Consider the following 17,671-nt stretch of genomic DNA (forward strand, 5'->3'; position numbering starts at 1 on the left):
TTCCGTCTTTCGTCCTGTTTCTCCTTCCTGACCAGGAAGCACTCCGAGGAAGTAGAGCAGAAGAGATTGCTGCCCATGGTCTGGTTCAAATATAGCTATCAGTAATTGTCAGCCTTCTAACCAATTGCTCTTGAAGTCATACAATGAAAGCAAAAATAATGTCAAATCCAGGATGCAACACCAGAATAAACCCCGAGCAACCAGTCTTTCAAAGTAAACGTGTGTAATTTTACTGTATGCAAAAGTAATCATGTTGTTAGACAGTGGGACTCACTCACAAGCAATGCGTTTTGATTCATCAGTATATTCTTACCTGAAATTAAATTCGATGTAGAGAAGAAAAAATATTAACTGGAAATTTGTTGGCCAAAGCCTCAACTTGTTCAGACAGTCCTTGTACAGATCACAGGTAGCGTGTGCAAGGTAGGAAAAAGATGACCATTGCATACCTTTGATGAATTGATGTTGATTTTGTGTATGTTCTTAATTTATGAGCAAGGTATGAGGAAGGTAATAACATTGTTAGCCACATCTTGGTGAATGAGGCCCTTGTGAGTACTGTCTATTGGACACATAGACCCCAAATGTTATTATTTGTACCTGCACCCAGCCTTACTGTATAAATATTATATTCCTAAAATTGCATTAATATGTTCATATTTTTGTTCATATGTGGATGCATGATGCATGTCTATGGATGTGCATCTCTGTGTTAATAAGTACCCTCTGACACAGCTGAAGCGCATTTTGTTTTGCTTTATACTTTCCATCATATCTGTCCCTAAATTCAAAGTAAGTTTTTCTCTCCTTGGCCCAGCTGCTAAGAGTCCCTGTTCTCCAACGGAGAGGAGAGTGAGCCGTAGCACCCAGTCCTATAGCTCCTTCACCATCACACCCTTCACCACCAGCAAGGAGAATCTCCCTGTACTCAACACACGCATCATCTGCCCAGGTAAACACACATAAACAGGCACCAAACTCATCACATTGGATCAACAAGGGCACAATCAGTCAGGCATTGCAGTTCAGTATTGTGTGACACAGACGATGTGTGTTTGTGTGTATGTGCAGGTTTGCGAGCAGGTCTGGCTGCCTCTATTGCTGGCAGCTCTATCATTAGCAAGATGCTGCTGGCTAACATCGACCCTTTCGGGGCCACATCATTCATCGACCCTGACCTGGACTCTCTGTAAGAGCCATGTCTTTTTCTAATGCCTTCTTCCATCTTTGTCACTGTGATGTTGTTTGTTGGTCACATTCTACACTGTTGCTTTGTCTTTCTCTCACTTCATGTATTTGTGTGCAATCTAACTACCTTTTTTGTGTGTGCGTTTGTGTTGACTGCTTGTTCATCCAGAGAGGGCTATATGGAGAAGTGTGTTATGAACAACTACTTTGGCATTGGCTTGGATGCAAAGATCTCGCTGGAGTTTAACAACAAGCGAGAGGAGCATCCAGAGAAATGCAGGTGAGTCTCATTTCCAATGAACACAGCATATTTGTGTGGGTTTTTTTATAATTTCATTTTATTTGCTTTGTTTATACATAAACAAGCACATGAACTTTTGAACAGTCCTAAGCTGGCAGCGTTGGAGCAAATCTGCCTCTTTTGATAACTGAAGTTACTTACCAGTCAAGTATTCTCATTTTTTCAGTCTGTATGTGAGTTTTTCTATTTTCAGGACCTCGTCAAACACAATCACCAACTGTCTAGAACTGAGTGTTGCAGTCCTTAGCCAGTTTTAAGTTATCTTTTTTTTTGTGTGCTGCTAACAGGATAACCTTAAACAGGTGTTGGTCCTTGAATAAAGACAAGTAAATATGTCACCAAGAGCTGCCAAGATGCCATCCCAGAAGGTTTTATTTTCCCACGTGTCTAAAAAAAAAATTGTGAAAATGTGATCACTTAATCTTCTGCAAGGCTGTTGTACATTTATTTGTTTGCTTGTAATTTGGGGCATTACAAAATACAGAGTCTGACTTTTCCAGGCACATTCCCTCCATTTCAGTGATTGTGTTGCAGGTGATGTGTTGTCCACGTATTTGTGTGTTTTAAAGTTGAAGTGACACAACAGTCTTTTTCCTGCACACCGCCTCTGCACCTTCCCCACACAGGAGTCGTACCAAGAATATGATGTGGTACGGTGTTCTGGGCACTAAGGAGCTGCTGCAAAGAACCTACAAGAACCTGGAGCAGAAGGTCCAGCTGGAGGTGAGACATGGAGAAAATCAGGCATTTAAGGCTTTGGATTAAAAAAGAAACGAGAAAATTTTTAATTGAAAACACTGCATGTTACACACTCGCATTTCACCAGCGCTTAAATCTTTATAATCACTTAAATTACGCATGACAGAATAAGGAACACGTGACAAAAATTAGAGTTCACCTCTCCTTTTACTCACAAAGATTTTTATTTTTTTTAAAGTTAATAAAAAAAGTTTTAATATTAAAAAAAATTCTATTGTTTGTTATTATGTAAAAACATTTAGAGAATAACTGTCCTTAATAATATGCCCTTAAAAAAATTCCATGATTATGTGTATATTTGAACGAACTCCAGGTTTCTTAGGCAGTGACGATGTTGGTCTGGTAAGAGTAAAAACCACCCTGTTCTGTGAGATTGCTTATTTACACAGCCAGAAAACTGATAACGTGTAATAAAAAAAACATCAGTTTTTTTGTGTCAGTTTTTCAATGAAATAGTTCTGAAAGCTCAGTAAAGGCAGAAGCAAAAATGTGGTTAAATGTTTATAGAACCAGCAAACAGCCTTAATTTAGACACACAGAGTATATGTGGCTGTAGCTCAGGTGGTAGAGCGGGTCATCTATTGATTGGAAGGTTCGTGGTTCGATCCCTGGCTTCCCCAGTCTGCATGCCAAACATCTTTGGGCAAGATACTAACCCCAAATTGCTCTCCGATGCATCCATTGGAGTGTGAATGTTACTTAGTAAGCACTTAGAAAAATGTGCTTGGGTGAATGTACAAGTTGTGTACAGCGCTTTGAGTGCTCAGAAAGAGTAGAAAAGCGCTATATAAGAACCAGTCCTTTTTTTTTTTTTTTTTTCTTTCACCATGTTCTCTTTTCTTTTGCTTTACTGGTCCAACTTAACTTTGTTATTTGGGTCTTTCCCAGTGTGATGGACAGTACATCCCACTGCCCAGCCTTCAAGGCATAGCAGTGTTGAACATTCCTAGCTACGCAGGCGGAACCAACTTCTGGGGCGGCACCAAGGAGGATGATGTAAGTACATTTACTGTTCTCAAGCTGTTCACTGTAATAAAACTGCTCTCTGTGTGATGTTCCATCCTACTTGGCATGGCCCTGGTAGGAAACTCAGATCATCTTTGAGGGATGAAAACAGGTGTGTTTTCCGCTCTGCTTGGAGCTTTTTTCTTTTTGTCTTCTTTTTCTTTTTGTCTTCTTTTTGTCTTCTCTGATATTACCTAAAGAATGACAGTGTGGACGCCTGTTTGACATGACCCCAATAGCCTGGATGTGCAGGGGGAAGGATGGCTAGAGAGACGTCTCTGCTTGTATGTTTAAGGCTCAGAGCACACTGGCTGAGGGATTAGAGTGTCAGTTTGCACACACTGCAGAGGGCTCACTCAGGGGTGTGTGTGGGGGGGCACACACACACACACACACACACACATATACAGCAATGTGCATGGGGTGTTATGTAACTGTTTTTGCTGGAGAGGAGGAAGCAGAAACAGAGACAGTATATACACGACTGCACAAACACAGGCACAGATTATCATCAGAGTTTTGCCTTTGTTTGGAATAAATCATTCATTTTGACACGTGGGAGTAAATATAGTTTTTTATACATATACATATATATGGAGAGAGAGAGAGAGAGAGAGAGAGAGAGAGAAGATAATATACATCTTAGTAATTGTAAAAGCTAATGATAAAATGACCCTGCTAACACACAGATCAGTGCCCTCCCACTGGCTGTGTCCATCTAGTGGCTGGTGCCCCACAAGACAACTGAGAGGGTCACCTGATCGCTTTTCAGCAGTTTCTAAGTTTTTTTTGTTTGTTTGTTTGTTTGTTTTAGAAGTACAAATATGTGTAAAAGAAAATTCAGGAATAAATTTGACAATTTTTCATTTTTTTTTATTTATTTATTTATTTTTTTACAACATACACATATGATCTACTCCTCAAAATCTTGGGGTCCCTTGGAAATTAAGTCTATTATTTTATGTTATATATAAGTGATGGATCAAAAATGTTGTCAAAACAATTAGATTTCTACGTTAGATCTACAGAGGCCTGTTTCAGCACCCCTCACTGCTGTGTCGCATTATGTTACCTTATATCCTACTAATGATCATTAGGCTTGGGATCTCTTTGTCTAGTTATGTTAGCACTGCTGACAGCAGTCATGTTCACTTAATCAGTCTGTCTAGTTGAGTTTCTGAAACTCGTCAGAGGTTTCTATTTTAAGGAATAAAGTTATTTTGTTATTTTAAGAAGTTGTGCGTGTATTATTCTCTTCACAAGTCCGCACAATCTCTCACTGTAATAAAAAAAAAGTCTGACGCTGAATTCATGTTCAAGTCTGCAAGCTAGAACATGAATTCATTGTCAGTGAGTTTCAGAAAAGAAGCCTCTTTCTTTGGCCCTTTTCAAACCTACACAGACGCTTAACCGACTAAATGAATTACTTCTTTCATCAGCATAACAGTTGTCAGCAGTGCTAACATGATTGAAAATACTTTTCTAATAATCTTTCAGCCTATAAATTGAATGTGCAGCTAACACGGTGTTCCACAGGAGCATGGGTGTGATAGTGTCTGAAAATGGGCCCCTATGGCAGTATGCTGCCTTTTGCACATGGCTCTGTGGACCTCCTTTACAGGTTGGGTTGCTTCATTTTGTAAACACTGTGAATAGATTTAGAGGTTTCATAGGGCAATTTTGGAAATCTACTTCATTTTCTCATTTTAAGGAAACGGTAAAATACAACTAAATCTATATTTCAACAATCCAGCTCAATGTTGAGATGGCTGGTGTGTTTGTGGAGCGTCAACTGGGAGCAACTAAATTACTACGATAACTAAAACAAGAAACTGAACACGTACATGCAAAACATGAAGATGAACATGAAAAAAACCTGAGCAATCGAAAGAAACCGCTGACCTGATATTACCTGACATGGAAACAACAGACAACCCAACAAAGAACAGAAGAAGTCAGAGGACTTAAATACACAGAAGGGTGATGAGAGAAGTGGAAACACCTGGGAAAACACAGCTGACACAAATGAACCTGACGCCACAGGGAACACAAGACACATAATAGAATGTAGACAAGACAACACAGTCAAAGCGTGTTGCTGGGTCTGAAATACACCGGGATGTCAATGTATTTCAGACCCAGCAACACGCTCAGACAGAAACTGGTTCACCCGAAAGACAAAACGCCAAAACACAGACTTAACAATGTGGTGTATGCTGTACAGTGCAGTGAGGAATGCTCAGACCTCTACATTGGAGAGACCAAACAGCCACTTCACAAGCGCATGGCACAACACAGAAGAGCCACCTCCACAGAACAAGACTCAGCAGTCCATCTGCATCTTAAGGATAAAGGTCACTCTTTCGAGGATGCCAATGTGCACATTTTGGACAGAGAGGACAGATGGTTTGAAAGAGGAGTGAAAGAAGCCATCTATGTCCACTGTGAGCGACCATCTTTGAACAGAGGCGGGGGTTTACGACACCAACTCTCTGCCATCTATAATCCAGTTTTGAGATCCCTTCCCAGACGCCTTAACGCCCACTCACATCCTGGGCCATCTGACCTCAGGAATTCGCATGATAAGGTGGGGCCAAGTTTCACAATGAACACACCCGAAACTCTGGCTGATTGGGACCCACACCCAGTTTCACACCTTGGCTCAGGCGATTAGAGGATCATCAGGGGGTCCTTTTGTCCCTCTGTGGGGGGTCACTCCCACTAGGTTTATATCTGGGACTCTCCACCATTTGACCTTAGAACTGAAGAAGCTTCTCGGATGAGAGGTGAAACGTCTTCAAGCAACTTAAAGAAGTCCAGACGCTTTTCTTTGCAAGCTCCTTTGACTACGATGACCTGGATGACTGAGAACCTTCACAGACACAAGACAACACAAGCTTGACAATGTAAGCACACAGACATTTACACATGACAGAGGACAGGAAAAGACTCATAAATCAGGAGACATAGAAGAACCATAAACTAGACTGGAACTCAACTAAACCATCCATCCATCCATTTTCTTCCGCTTATCCGGGGCCAGGTCGCGGGGTCAGCAGCCCAAGCAGAGAAGCCCAGACCTCCCTCTCCCCAGCCACCTCCTCCAGCTTATCCAGGGGAACACCAAGGCGTTCCCAGGCCAGCCAAGAGATATAAACTCTCCAGCGTGTCCTGGGTCTGCCCCGGGGCATCCTCCCAGTGGGACATGCCCGGAAAACCTTGCCCAGGAGGCATCCTTGTCGGATGCACGAACCACCTCAACTGGCTCCTTTCGATGTGGAGGAGCAGCGGCTCTACTCTGAGCCCCTCCCGAATGTTGTCTGGGGGCTTTTGCCCCCTGGTCGGGTCTCCCATGGCAAATTGGTCCTGGGTGAGGGACCAGACAAAGAGCGATTCAGAAAACCCCTATGAAAAGACCATCTAGGGAACAGTTTACCCTGCCTGGGATAGGGTTACCGGGACCCCGCCCTGGAGCCAGGCCCAGCGAGGGTGCCCAAGTGCGAGCGTCTGGCGGCCGGGTCTTAGTCCATGGGGCCCGGCCAGGCACAGCCCGAAAAAGGGACATGGGCCCATCTTCCTGCAGGCCCACCACCCGCAGGTGGCACCGTAGGGGTCGGGTGCAATGTGAGCCGGGCGGAGGTCCTGGTGGATTGATCCCCGGCTACCAAGACTGGCAATTGGGACATGGAATGTTAACTAAACCCTAACTAATAATAATACCAGACCTGAACATTATCTCATTAGTAATCAAAAATACAAAATAACTCAACTACACCCTAAACTAAGAAAAACGCACAAATCTAACATAGGAAATCAACAGTACTAAATAAACTCGAGATGCTGGGTCACAGACAAACTGACCAGGCCCCTGATACTGGGTCTTTAACTGTCCCTTATTTTAAAACCAGAGGCTGGATGTAGCTCATAAACCTCCTCAGGTTGGCTGAGTCTGTAGTTTGTTTTAAAGGGCTGCTGAAAACAAATTTTTGAATATGTTAGCTTTTCTTTTATTTATGTTTATGTGGAATATTTACATAAATTTGAAATAGCGGCAACTGTATCCTTTTAGGATCCTTCCAGCTACATTACATTGACATAGATTTCATTATTGCCAAAATGTTTTTATGCAGATATTCTGTGCTCCATCTTTCGATGACAAGATCCTGGAAGTGGTTGCTGTTTTTGGGAGCATGCAAATGGCTGTGTCCAGAGTCATCAAATTGCAACACCACCGCATAGCACAGGTGAGCAGATGCGTTAAAACCGTATGAAGTGCAAATTGTGTCTCTGTGTCTGTACACTGTGTGATTCTAATCCAAGCGTCTTCCTCAATCAGTGTCGAACTGTGAAGATTACAATCCTGGGTGATGAGGGGGTTCCCATTCAGGTAGATGGTGAGGCCTGGATCCAACCGCCTGGAGTCATCAAGATCCAGCACAAGAACAGAGCACAGATGCTCACCAGAGACCGGGTGAGGAAGGGTGCTGCTGTTGCTGAGTGAAAAGCAATTTGTGTAGATATATATATATCAGGGGTCGGCAAGCCACAGTTGGCACGCGAAGGGTTAACTGATGGCACGACCATAGCTGGACTGGCCATCGGGCATACCAGGCATTTGCTCGGTGGGCCGATGTTTTTTTTTTTGTAACGGTATAAACAATGAAAGGTGTTGGATTGGCCAGATGCTGGTCGGTGTGTAAAAATAACTCAGTTGTTTGGTGGTGGCTATAGCGGAGCTTCCACAGATTCAGTAAAATTAACAAGTGGTGGAGGCCAGCAGGTGGATGAGGGAGAGGGGAGGCAGGAGGAGGAGAGACCCGAGGCGGCCGCCGGTTCAAGTGTCAGGTGAACTGAACTTCAGGTAAGAAGTTATGACCTGCAGTCTATCTGGGTCAGATATAAACCAAGTTTAGGTGGAGTTTATTTTCGTTGTGGTGACTTTTTACCATCAGTTACAATAACTATGCATGACGGAGTTTCTATACAGCTGGGTGGGTGCTATGATGTTACTGATAGTGAACTTTATTTTATTCATAAGGTTAGTTAGTAGAGTTGCCAACCGTCCCGTACAAACGGAATCGTCCCGCATTCAGAGAAATTATTACCCGTTTCGTGTTGAGCTGAGAAGGGACGCAGTTTGTCTAGGATGGAAAAAGACACAAAGGTGGATTTATTCTGTCGTTACGCTGCACAGCTGCCTCTTCTTCTCTCATCCTCCCTCTCCTGTTGCTACTTTAATCATGAAACTGATCAATGATCAGCTGATCGGCTTTTCTCTCGTGTTTGTTTATCGCCCACTTTGCGCCAGAAAGAGGAAACCAGCCGAGGTTGCGCTAAATAGCAGCACGTTTAAGCTTGATCAGCTGTTGTTAGAATTTATTTAATATTTATTTCTAGTATCAGCTGAGGTTTGCTGGAGCCACAGCTGTAAAGCTGCTGGTCATGATGTCTGTTTAGATATGTGGTGAGAGGGAAACATGAAGATGAAACCAGGAGATGTCCTTACTGAATCATCAGAGCTGAACAGGTGATGGAGAAACAGGTTTACCTTTTAGGTGACATGAATGAGTTGAAGGGACGTTATGAACTGTTTCTGAGAGACAAATAACACCAGAAAGAGAAACCATAAGAAACACTTTCTTATTCTCATTTAAAATGTCTGGCTGTTATTAAATAATTATCTGAAGCTTACAACCAAAGTTTTTATCTGACATAAAATGTATAGAAATCATACATATACCAACAAGACAGTGTACATCACTGTCACAACAGTGTTTGTTTTCATTCAAAGGCTTTATGGCTTTAATACCTGGTGGGCCGGTCTCTAGTCAAAATGCCCGGGCTGTTTTTTTGTCCCAGTCCAGCCCTGGGCACGACACGCAGTGAATTAATCTGAGAAGGTGCATCAAAAAATAAATGGCCGCAGCAGCGGTGCACATCGTAAATCAGCTCGCAGCCTGGTTCTGCCGGAGGATTCTTCCTGTTAGAAGAGGGTTTTTCCTTCCCACTGTCACCAAAGTGCTGCTCATCGGGGGGTTTTCTCTGTATCTATGAAGCGCCTTGAGGCGACTTTTGTTGTGATTTGGCGCTATATAAATAAAATTGAATTGAATTGAATTAATTGGCTAAAAATAACTTAGCCTACTGGTGAGAGGGACGTTGTTAGCTTTCCACATTCCGACACTTCAAAAGCTTCAGGAGCTGTCCGCTCAGCACAGCATCAGCACCACGGAGATACATGGATACACAATGCACTTTTGGGCCTTTCAGGTGTATGGACCAATGTTTTATTTTCTGATCAAACCAGAAAGCTTTAATGAGCAGCTAGATTTGTCTCGCATTAACTGGCTGAGTTAATGCCAGTTAATGCAACATCGAAGCAGCTGGAATCCACAGCTGTGCATTTTCACCTGCTGGACATCACTACCTGACAAGTTTAACTGTCTTCAGAACATTGCAGAGGCCTTATTGACAGTATTTGGCTCTACATATCTGTGTGAGCAGATTTTCTCTCACATGAGTGTCCTCAGGTAGCCGTCTGAATGCTGGACACTCGGAGACCTGTGTCTCTGAGTGGGAGACCAGAGATCACATTAACATGTGTGTCTCTGTATTAACAGACATGCCATATTGGCTTAGTTTATTTTTCCTTATCATTGTTGTGAGGAGACCATAAATAGCATTTGTATTTTCTGTTGTACAGTCCATCTGCTGTTATGGATAAAAAGTGTCTTTTTTTGTTTCAAAATAGCTGATAACTATTCGCTGATAGCTGCCAACATCTGCAAACAAATATGATTCTATAAAGTGGTTCTATATATTGTGTAACTGTTCATATAGAGCGTTATTAAATTTATTGCTAATGCAATCATATGACACACTGACTTCTGAGGAAATTTTAAATGGCACTCGCCATCAGAAAGGTTGCCTACCCCTGATATATATATATATGTATATACTTATCTGTGTTTTCTTCAAAATTACCCCGCAGGCTTTTGAGAACACACTGAAGTCATGGGAGGACAAGCTCAAGTATGATAAGCCTCCTTTGCGACCTCACCTCTACCCTCAGCAGTCTGTGGATCTAGCCACAGAGGAGGAGGCAGGCCTGGTGCAGATGTGTGCCCGGGCTGCAGAAGAGCTCATTACAAGGTAAACTTGAATTGATGTGAATATCAGGTATCAGTCGCCGTGTGGACAGGCTTCCCAGACTTTGTTACCTTGAGCTAAGCTCACTGACTGCGCTCTGTCTAATCACAGGATATGTGAGGCTGCAAAGACGAACGGGCTCTTAGAGCAGGAACTGGCTCACGCTGTTAATGCTGCATCACACGCCATCAACAAAACACACCCGAAGTTCCCCGAGGTGAGCTGGGTTTAGCCTGATTTTTGAGACATTGACATTGTCTTGAGAAAGTCTTTTACAACTCACTGTTCCATCCTTAAAACTGCCGTTTAAAATAATTAATTCTTGTAAAATAAAAATGACTTTTTCTTGCCATTAGAGGTCACTGAAGTCAAAGCTTACATTTAAGATGTACCACTTATTGTTTTAAGGAGACTAATGAGCACTGTTCCAGGTGCAATTTCTTGCTCTTGAGATATTTGAATCTTTAAAAGCTAGGCACTGTGTTTCAGACAAATCTTTTAAAATGTGGTATTTTCTGCCATATTTCAAAATGACAAAGTCAAGTACTTGAGTACTTGAGTCCAGTTTACAGCATCCACAGTTTTAGTTGAACTGCTGCTAAAAGTTAAGCTAAGTTTATTTCTTCATTGGCCATTAATATAATAATAAAAGTGCCCTTTAAGTAATTACTATATGTGGCAATGTGTGAATTTCCTCCATTGTTAATTGATGTTTTAAGGGTTGTTTAACTTGTTCTGATTCTGATTATAAGCACTTACTTTATATTATATTAAACCCCTGAAGAGAGGCTAAGCTACTAAAATAGCATCTAGAACTGTGTGAAATATGTGCACTCTGCTTCTGTTTTTCATGGTGTGTAACATTGAATTCTTTTTACAGAGCCTTACTCGGAACACAGCCATTGAGGTGGCCAGCACTATGAAGGCACTCCACAATGAGACCGAGTCTCTTCTGTTGGGCCGAGTCTCTCTGGTGAGTTATCATGGCTGAAATAGATTGTTTCAATCCTACTTTCTTTTTATATGTTTATGAAACAAAGACTTGAAGGCAGTGTACTTTAAAACTAGATTATTTCTAATGGTGAAAGAATCTTGGTGGAGGGGATCACAGACAGAAGTCTTGTTATGGAAAACAGCCCCTGGCTCACTTGCTCTGTGCCCTTCGTAAATACTTTCCTGATCAGTTTATAGTTTAAGTCACCAGTTTCTGGTCTTGCTGAATACAACATGATGTTGTTTTTGTAAGTCGTGGTGTCCACTGCAGCCAAGAAAGTCAAGTGGGCTATGCTTTAAGGCAGACCTGTTTTGTGATGAATTAGTCACTGGTCCTCTTAGGGTGCTGTGTAAAATATATACCTAGATCCATCTCTCGCTCATCTGGCATAGGGGGAATGCAAGAATGCTTACTCTGAGACTTCATAACAGGATTTTGCCATTTGCTGCTACATCCATCTTGTATTTACAGTCTGTGGTTTTATTATAACTTGGGGTCCTGATGTTAAGGTTGCATTATGGTGTGTTAAATTCACCTTGTTCTCTGTCATCCTTACAGCAACTGGACCCACCAGAGGAGGAGCAGCTGTCCAGCGCTCTGCAGAGCGTGGAGCTGGAACTTGGGAAACTGGGAGAAATCCCCTGGCTTTACCATATCCTGCAGCCCAATGATGAGGAGGTAAGCAGCCTCAGTAAATATGCGTTTGCATGCACATGCTCCATTGTGTGTGGTATCTTTGTAAAATAGAAGACATTAGGTACATTGTGTACTCCTGCAACTCAAAGCTAAAAGTGAACACTATGGAGTTATCTGCAATAACAGTGCCTTCAAATATGGTCACATTGTCACTGAAAGTACAAATATGAGCTTCAAATTTAACACACAAATCATTGTGCTGTTCTTGTCCATCCCTAGTATTCTGACAGGGAAAAATATTTGGAAAACAAAAACTCAGAACAACAAAAGCTAATTGGAGGCTGTCACTAAGTAACTTTCCCACCAGGACTGAAAGATAATAATAGTTTGTTATCGGTTTAAGCATAGTGTGCATACATATTAATACTTGTGGCTTAGATGACTGACTGATCAGTTACTGACCAGCTAAATCCAAAGTGTTCACACAGCTGTCTTGCAGCTGTCCTGTATGTCTTCAGTGTAGCATGGCTTCAGGTAACAGGAGAGTCGAGTAGCTAAATAAAAGGCTATAGGTTGACTGTGCTTATGTACCAGGATCACTCTCTGGGTTACGGCAAGAGGAACAGTCGCAGCAGCATGTTTCGCATAGTGCCCAAGTTCAAGAAGGAGAAGGCCACCAAGAAGACAAGCCCTCAATCAGGTAGGGCTGTGTCCACTTTTCCTCAGTACTGAGCAAACTGGAAAAACTCAGGATAAGGAATCAGTAAGTCCCTCCCATCTGCCTTGGGAGGGACTTACTTACCAGCTGCCTTATTTGTATTTACACTGTATAATTGTTTCCACCTCTTATTAAAAAGGATGATAACAATAAAATCATAGTAATTTTTGATTTGTTAATCATAACTTGAAGTTAGTTGAATTGAAAGGGTACAGATGTTATTTCACTTGCTATTCACTTGCTAATGGCAAGCAAGATGTTTAGCGGGAAGTGGTACCATACTTTATTCTTCAGTAATGTAAAGCTGACCACTGCTCCATCACACACACAAGAACAGCTTGTTTCTGCCCAGAGTCATCACGGTTACCTTTCATGATGGTTATCTTGCCCCTCACTCCTGTTGTTTTTGAAGCCCATGCATAAATGTTGTACTCCATTGTCGTCCCCTAGTAGAAACACAAAGAATGTGTTTGAATGTGTTTGAGGTGTTAACATCCCACACCCTGACCATCAACTTGCATACTCCCCTCTTTTCATGCTCTTATCCAGCTGTCAGTATGTTTTCAGAAGGTACAAAGTCGGGAGAAGAACAAGTCTGTGCACCAAGGACACATGTGCAGAGATGGAAGAGTTCATATGAACACAAAAAAGAAAAACTGAGTAGAAAAGGCAATATAGGATTTGTAGATGAGGAGACAGTGAGATTACAATGTTGCTGTGTACAAATAAGTATACTGAGAAGCCCTTCCTTCTATCTGGGGCATTTTCCTGGGTAGTTGAGCTGTATTTCCTGCAGATTGCACAGGCTTCCGCCTCCCTTTACCTCCTACTTTTCTCTGTGTGCGCTGATATTGGTCAATGATGTGCATGCTCCCAGCCTGCCGTGAACGCCATTGGTCACTGCCTTGTTCTGACCAACCTTTGGCCTCTGTCCCACTCCTTCCTCATCTACCAGCTGCCGTCATTGTTCTTTCTCCTCCCTTCTTCTCTCTCTTCCCTTCCTCCCCTCCATCTCTCTCTTCAATGATTTACCACAATCTGTGTCCATTGGTGAGGTTGTGTGTGTGTGTTTGAAGACACATTCACAGAGTATATGTGGTTAAAAGAAGTGAGAGTGTGACAGTTTGTGGAATGTGGCAGTGCGTTTGCATACCTGTGAGGCACTCTGAGCCTCTCTCTGCTCTGCTCTGTGTGTGCATTTTTGTGCGTGTGTGTGCGTGTGCACACATGTGTGTGTGCGTGTACAGTGGAAAGATGGGGCACAGAGGAGGTGGGCATCTGGCTGGAACAGCTGAGTCTGGGGGAGTACAGAGACACCTTCATCCGACACGACATCCGAGGCTCAGAGCTGCTGCACCTGGAGAGGAGGGACCTGAAGGTACTCTCTCACTCACACACACATATACACACGCACACACACACACACACTGGTACCCACTTGTTGTCACATCTCAGTGAATCTGTGTGAACCCCCTCCTCCAATCCAAAATCAACTCTTTCTCTCTGTACCCTCTTGGTGTGCTGCGTTTCTTTCGCTCTGTTAGATGTCTCCCTGTTTTTGCCACCTCTCGTGCTGCGCTGCATCGCTCTGCTTGGCTTTTACCGTCTGATCGTGGCTTGTTGAAAAAGACTTGCTGTAACCCACTAACACTGTATACCTGCTGAAAAGGGGGGGAAGCCTTCAGGTCAAGGAGGGGCTCGGTGTGGATAGACCAAACTGAGTTAGGCTTAGGGCAAAAGTGAGAAAAAAATGAATGCATATAGTGGCAGTCTTGAAAAAACTGTGTTGCAACATGAACGTGGAGCGAACAAAGGGAGCAGAAACATAGCCTTTCTAGGAACTGTTCGAAAGCTTGTGCAGTCTCTACTGTCTTCAGTCGTATGCATATAAACACTTGTCAAACAAAACAGCTTGCAGTTTCAGATTATACTGTCAACGTGTATATCAGAACATGAGGACTAGAGCATTCTACTTTAAAACAATCTGTCAAAAAAAGTCAAAAGCACATTCTTTACTGTGTAACGTAAGTTAGAACATGACTGTGGTTTTTGATGCTATTTTCATAATACACTGTAGTGAAGTGTATAAGGCAACTCGTAATAATAATAATAATGTTGATCTGGGTTGTGTAATATCCACTGAACCTCGAGGTAACGATCTTAAAATAGAAGGACACTGGAAGCCAAGCACAGGTGCACAAGAAGACAAACTTGAAGTTATTATGAACCACATTTAAATCAAGTATGGACTTTTTTTCCCTCAATCTTCTCAGTTGCACAGTTAATGCTTCGTGGGGTTTTTTGTGCTCAGATGAAAACTGATGATGAGGGTGTTTTTATCCTAGAGACCACTCCCATAAAAATACAAATGTTTCATCATAGGGTAAAGGTTATCACTCAGAATAATTTTGATTTGACATTTCAGTGACTCTTTTCTCTACACAGAGAGGTGGACATAAACCAATAGCATCAAAATACCCCCCACACCATATCAGGTCAAGGTTTAAGGTTATTTTCCTTTGATTTCTCGACCATCTCTTTACACACGTTAAGCTGAAACACTGGTAAGCAACAACTATGTATCTTTAGATATCCTATCCGGTTGTTCAGTGATGACGCGACGAATCCGACGAATCCTACTTCCGGGTCTAAACGCTCCTGTGTTCAATATGACACAATGCTGTGTTCCTGGTTGTTTTAACCAATCTGGCTCAAAACAACAGTCTAATCTGTCATTTTACCGGTTTCCTTGTGAAAAGAGAGAGAAGAGGAAGTGGCTGAAGTTGATAAGGTATGTTACAACTCGTAAGTGAATGAATAAATTTGTAAGATAAGAGCTAGTGGGCTCTTACTTTAGTTAGCTAATATAGCTAGTGATGAACAATTAAAACCCGCTACTAAAAGACAAACTGGCTTTTACGAGTAATTGTACTTATATAGACAATGGATTTTATTGTGTTTTTTTTAATACAAAGACGTTGTTGCATTTTTGAAGTCATTTTTATTTCTCCAAGCAAAGATTGAGAGCTAAGGGTCACTTCGCTATATATATGAACCTTAGTTAGCTTTCGACGCTCAGAGGAATAAAAATTACGTCCAAAAAGCGATGTCTATGTAAGAAAATACATTACAATCCCCAGCCTATGTGCCAGTTAATTACCAAAATAAAGACCTAACCAACAAATAGCTAGCAAAGGTTGCCAGTACTTATCTTTCTGGTAAGCTTAAAAGCAAATTAGTACAACGATGTGTAAGAAAAGCATCTGGACTTCTTTAAGTTTTAAGTTTCTTGAAGCTTCTCTCATCTGGATGAAAGAAGCTTCTCTCTATTATTTATCTCTATTTTTTTTTTGTATTAATCATAACTAATGGAGGGCTAGCGTATGATCTGAAATTTCTCTCTGTCTTTTTAAACACTTCCACAGACGTGAAAACTTCACCCCAAACTGCAACTCAAGAGTCTGCAGTTGGCACTTCCCTCAAGGAAAAGCTGCGGGGCCAACAAGATTTGCATGGAACGACGGGAAGTCTTTTCAGTTCCCAGATGACCACAACCCTGTTAGAAAAAAGAAGAAAAAAGAGCAGGTCCCAGCTATTGGTGAAAATCAGAGTGAAATATCAGATGAGCCACATCATTCCAACAATGCAGCTACACAGACAGATACTGCAAGTTCCACAAGTTCTTCCCAAAGTCTTCTGGTGCTAGAGATTCAGAATGACATGCTAAGAATAGAGAATGAAAAACTTAAAAAACAAGTAGAGAAGCAGAAGCAGACTTTCTCATTCAGTCAAATATCTGACAATCCTGAAAGGGTCCAGTACTATACTGGATTGCCCGATGCTGCTTCTGTCCTGTTTTTAGAAGCGCTTCTTTCCAGATTTGATCTTAAATATCATTCTGATTGGACTGTCCAAATGATGCCCCTAATTGACCAGTTATTTCTAACCCTGATCAAGCTTAAACTTAATTTTGGTCATGAAGACCTTTCAATAAGGTTTAACTGCAGCAGAGGCACAGTAACTAATGTTTTTACAACAATTGTTAGTGCACTGTATGACATTTTGTATGTTGGCATGCTGGAAAACAACATTCCCTCGAGAGCCAAGAATCAAACATTGCTGCCAGATTGCTTCCAACCATTTCCTAACTGCAGGATTGTGCTTGACTGCACGGAAGTTTCTGTTTGTAACACAGAGAGACTTGACACACAAAGTCATTTGTACAGCCAGTACAAAGGACGGACCACACTAAAGGCTCTAATTGGTGTGGCTCCTAATGGTGTAATAACCTTTGTAAGCAACTTGTACGGTGGAAGTGCCTCAGATAAGGCCATAACAGCTGACTGTGGAGTACTGCAACATCTACAACCAGGTGACATGGTCATTGCAGATAAGGGCTTCACAATTCGGGACATCCTACCAGAAGGGGTCTCACTGAACATTCCGTCCTTCCTCACCAACGGACAATTCACACAGGAGGAAGTGAACAACAACAGGAAGATTTCCTGTGCAAGAATACATGTAGAGCGTTCCATTCAAAGACTGAAAGTTTTCTCAATTTTGCATCACATCCCATATCAGTTAAAAAAAAATATTAATAAGATCTTGAAAGCATGTGTGTGTCTTACAAATTTACAAACACCTATTCTCCGTGAAATTGAATAAATTATACCTGTGAGAGTTCAGAGGTAAAAGTACATTGTGTCATTTTCTAACTACTTGTGGACCAGAAAACACAACTGTTGAATAAGTTTACTTTTATTATTTATAACTCCTAAGTGGATTGTTTTGTGTGTATACTCAGGATGTTACAACATAAAAACAACTTAGTTGCATAGTTTCAAATTGAGAATGGTCTCATTTGTGATTCGTATAATGTTTTACTCTGTTTTTATCAATGGCTTGTTACATTTTTCATTCC

The 17,671-nt window shown here is 41.8% G+C and overlaps 2 protein-coding genes across 6 annotated transcripts in view; both read left to right on the plus strand.

Annotated features, from left to right (window-relative positions):
• The window catches only part of dgkh (diacylglycerol kinase, eta), an 88,938-nt gene that overhangs the window by 63,946 nt on the left and 7,321 nt on the right, over positions 1-17,671 (plus strand). For 4 of the 5 annotated variants that reach the window (XM_085375113.1, XM_085375110.1, XM_085375109.1 and 1 more), the window contains 13 exons: positions 818-952; positions 1,072-1,189; positions 1,358-1,468; positions 2,116-2,212; positions 3,137-3,244; positions 7,384-7,497; positions 7,590-7,724; positions 10,245-10,405; positions 10,514-10,619; positions 11,283-11,375; positions 11,955-12,074; positions 12,627-12,732; positions 13,998-14,128. In XM_085375113.1, the coding sequence (XP_085231239.1) occupies positions 818-952; positions 1,072-1,189; positions 1,358-1,468; positions 2,116-2,212; positions 3,137-3,244; positions 7,384-7,497; positions 7,590-7,724; positions 10,245-10,405; positions 10,514-10,619; positions 11,283-11,375; positions 11,955-12,074; positions 12,627-12,732; positions 13,998-14,128 (1,535 nt within the window). The remainder of the gene's footprint in view (positions 1-817; positions 953-1,071; positions 1,190-1,357; positions 1,469-2,115; positions 2,213-3,136; positions 3,245-7,383; positions 7,498-7,589; positions 7,725-10,244; positions 10,406-10,513; positions 10,620-11,282; positions 11,376-11,954; positions 12,075-12,626; positions 12,733-13,997; positions 14,129-17,671) is intronic. The other variant, XM_085375111.1, reaches the window with a different exon arrangement.
• LOC146615832 (uncharacterized) lies at positions 15,122-17,415 on the plus strand. Its single transcript, XM_085375116.1, has 2 exons — positions 15,122-15,541; positions 16,176-17,415. Exons 1-2 carry the CDS (start codon positions 15,363-15,365, stop codon positions 17,413-17,415), a joined length of 1,419 nt encoding a protein of 472 aa, XP_085231242.1. The 5' UTR covers positions 15,122-15,362.

Source organism: Diplotaxodon limnothrissa, linkage group LG16 (assembly GCF_057381915.1).
Source record: "Diplotaxodon limnothrissa isolate DT_005_m linkage group LG16, D_limnothrissa_male_GT1.1, whole genome shotgun sequence".
In the NCBI taxonomy this organism is placed as follows: domain Eukaryota; kingdom Metazoa; phylum Chordata; class Actinopteri; order Cichliformes; family Cichlidae; genus Diplotaxodon; species Diplotaxodon limnothrissa.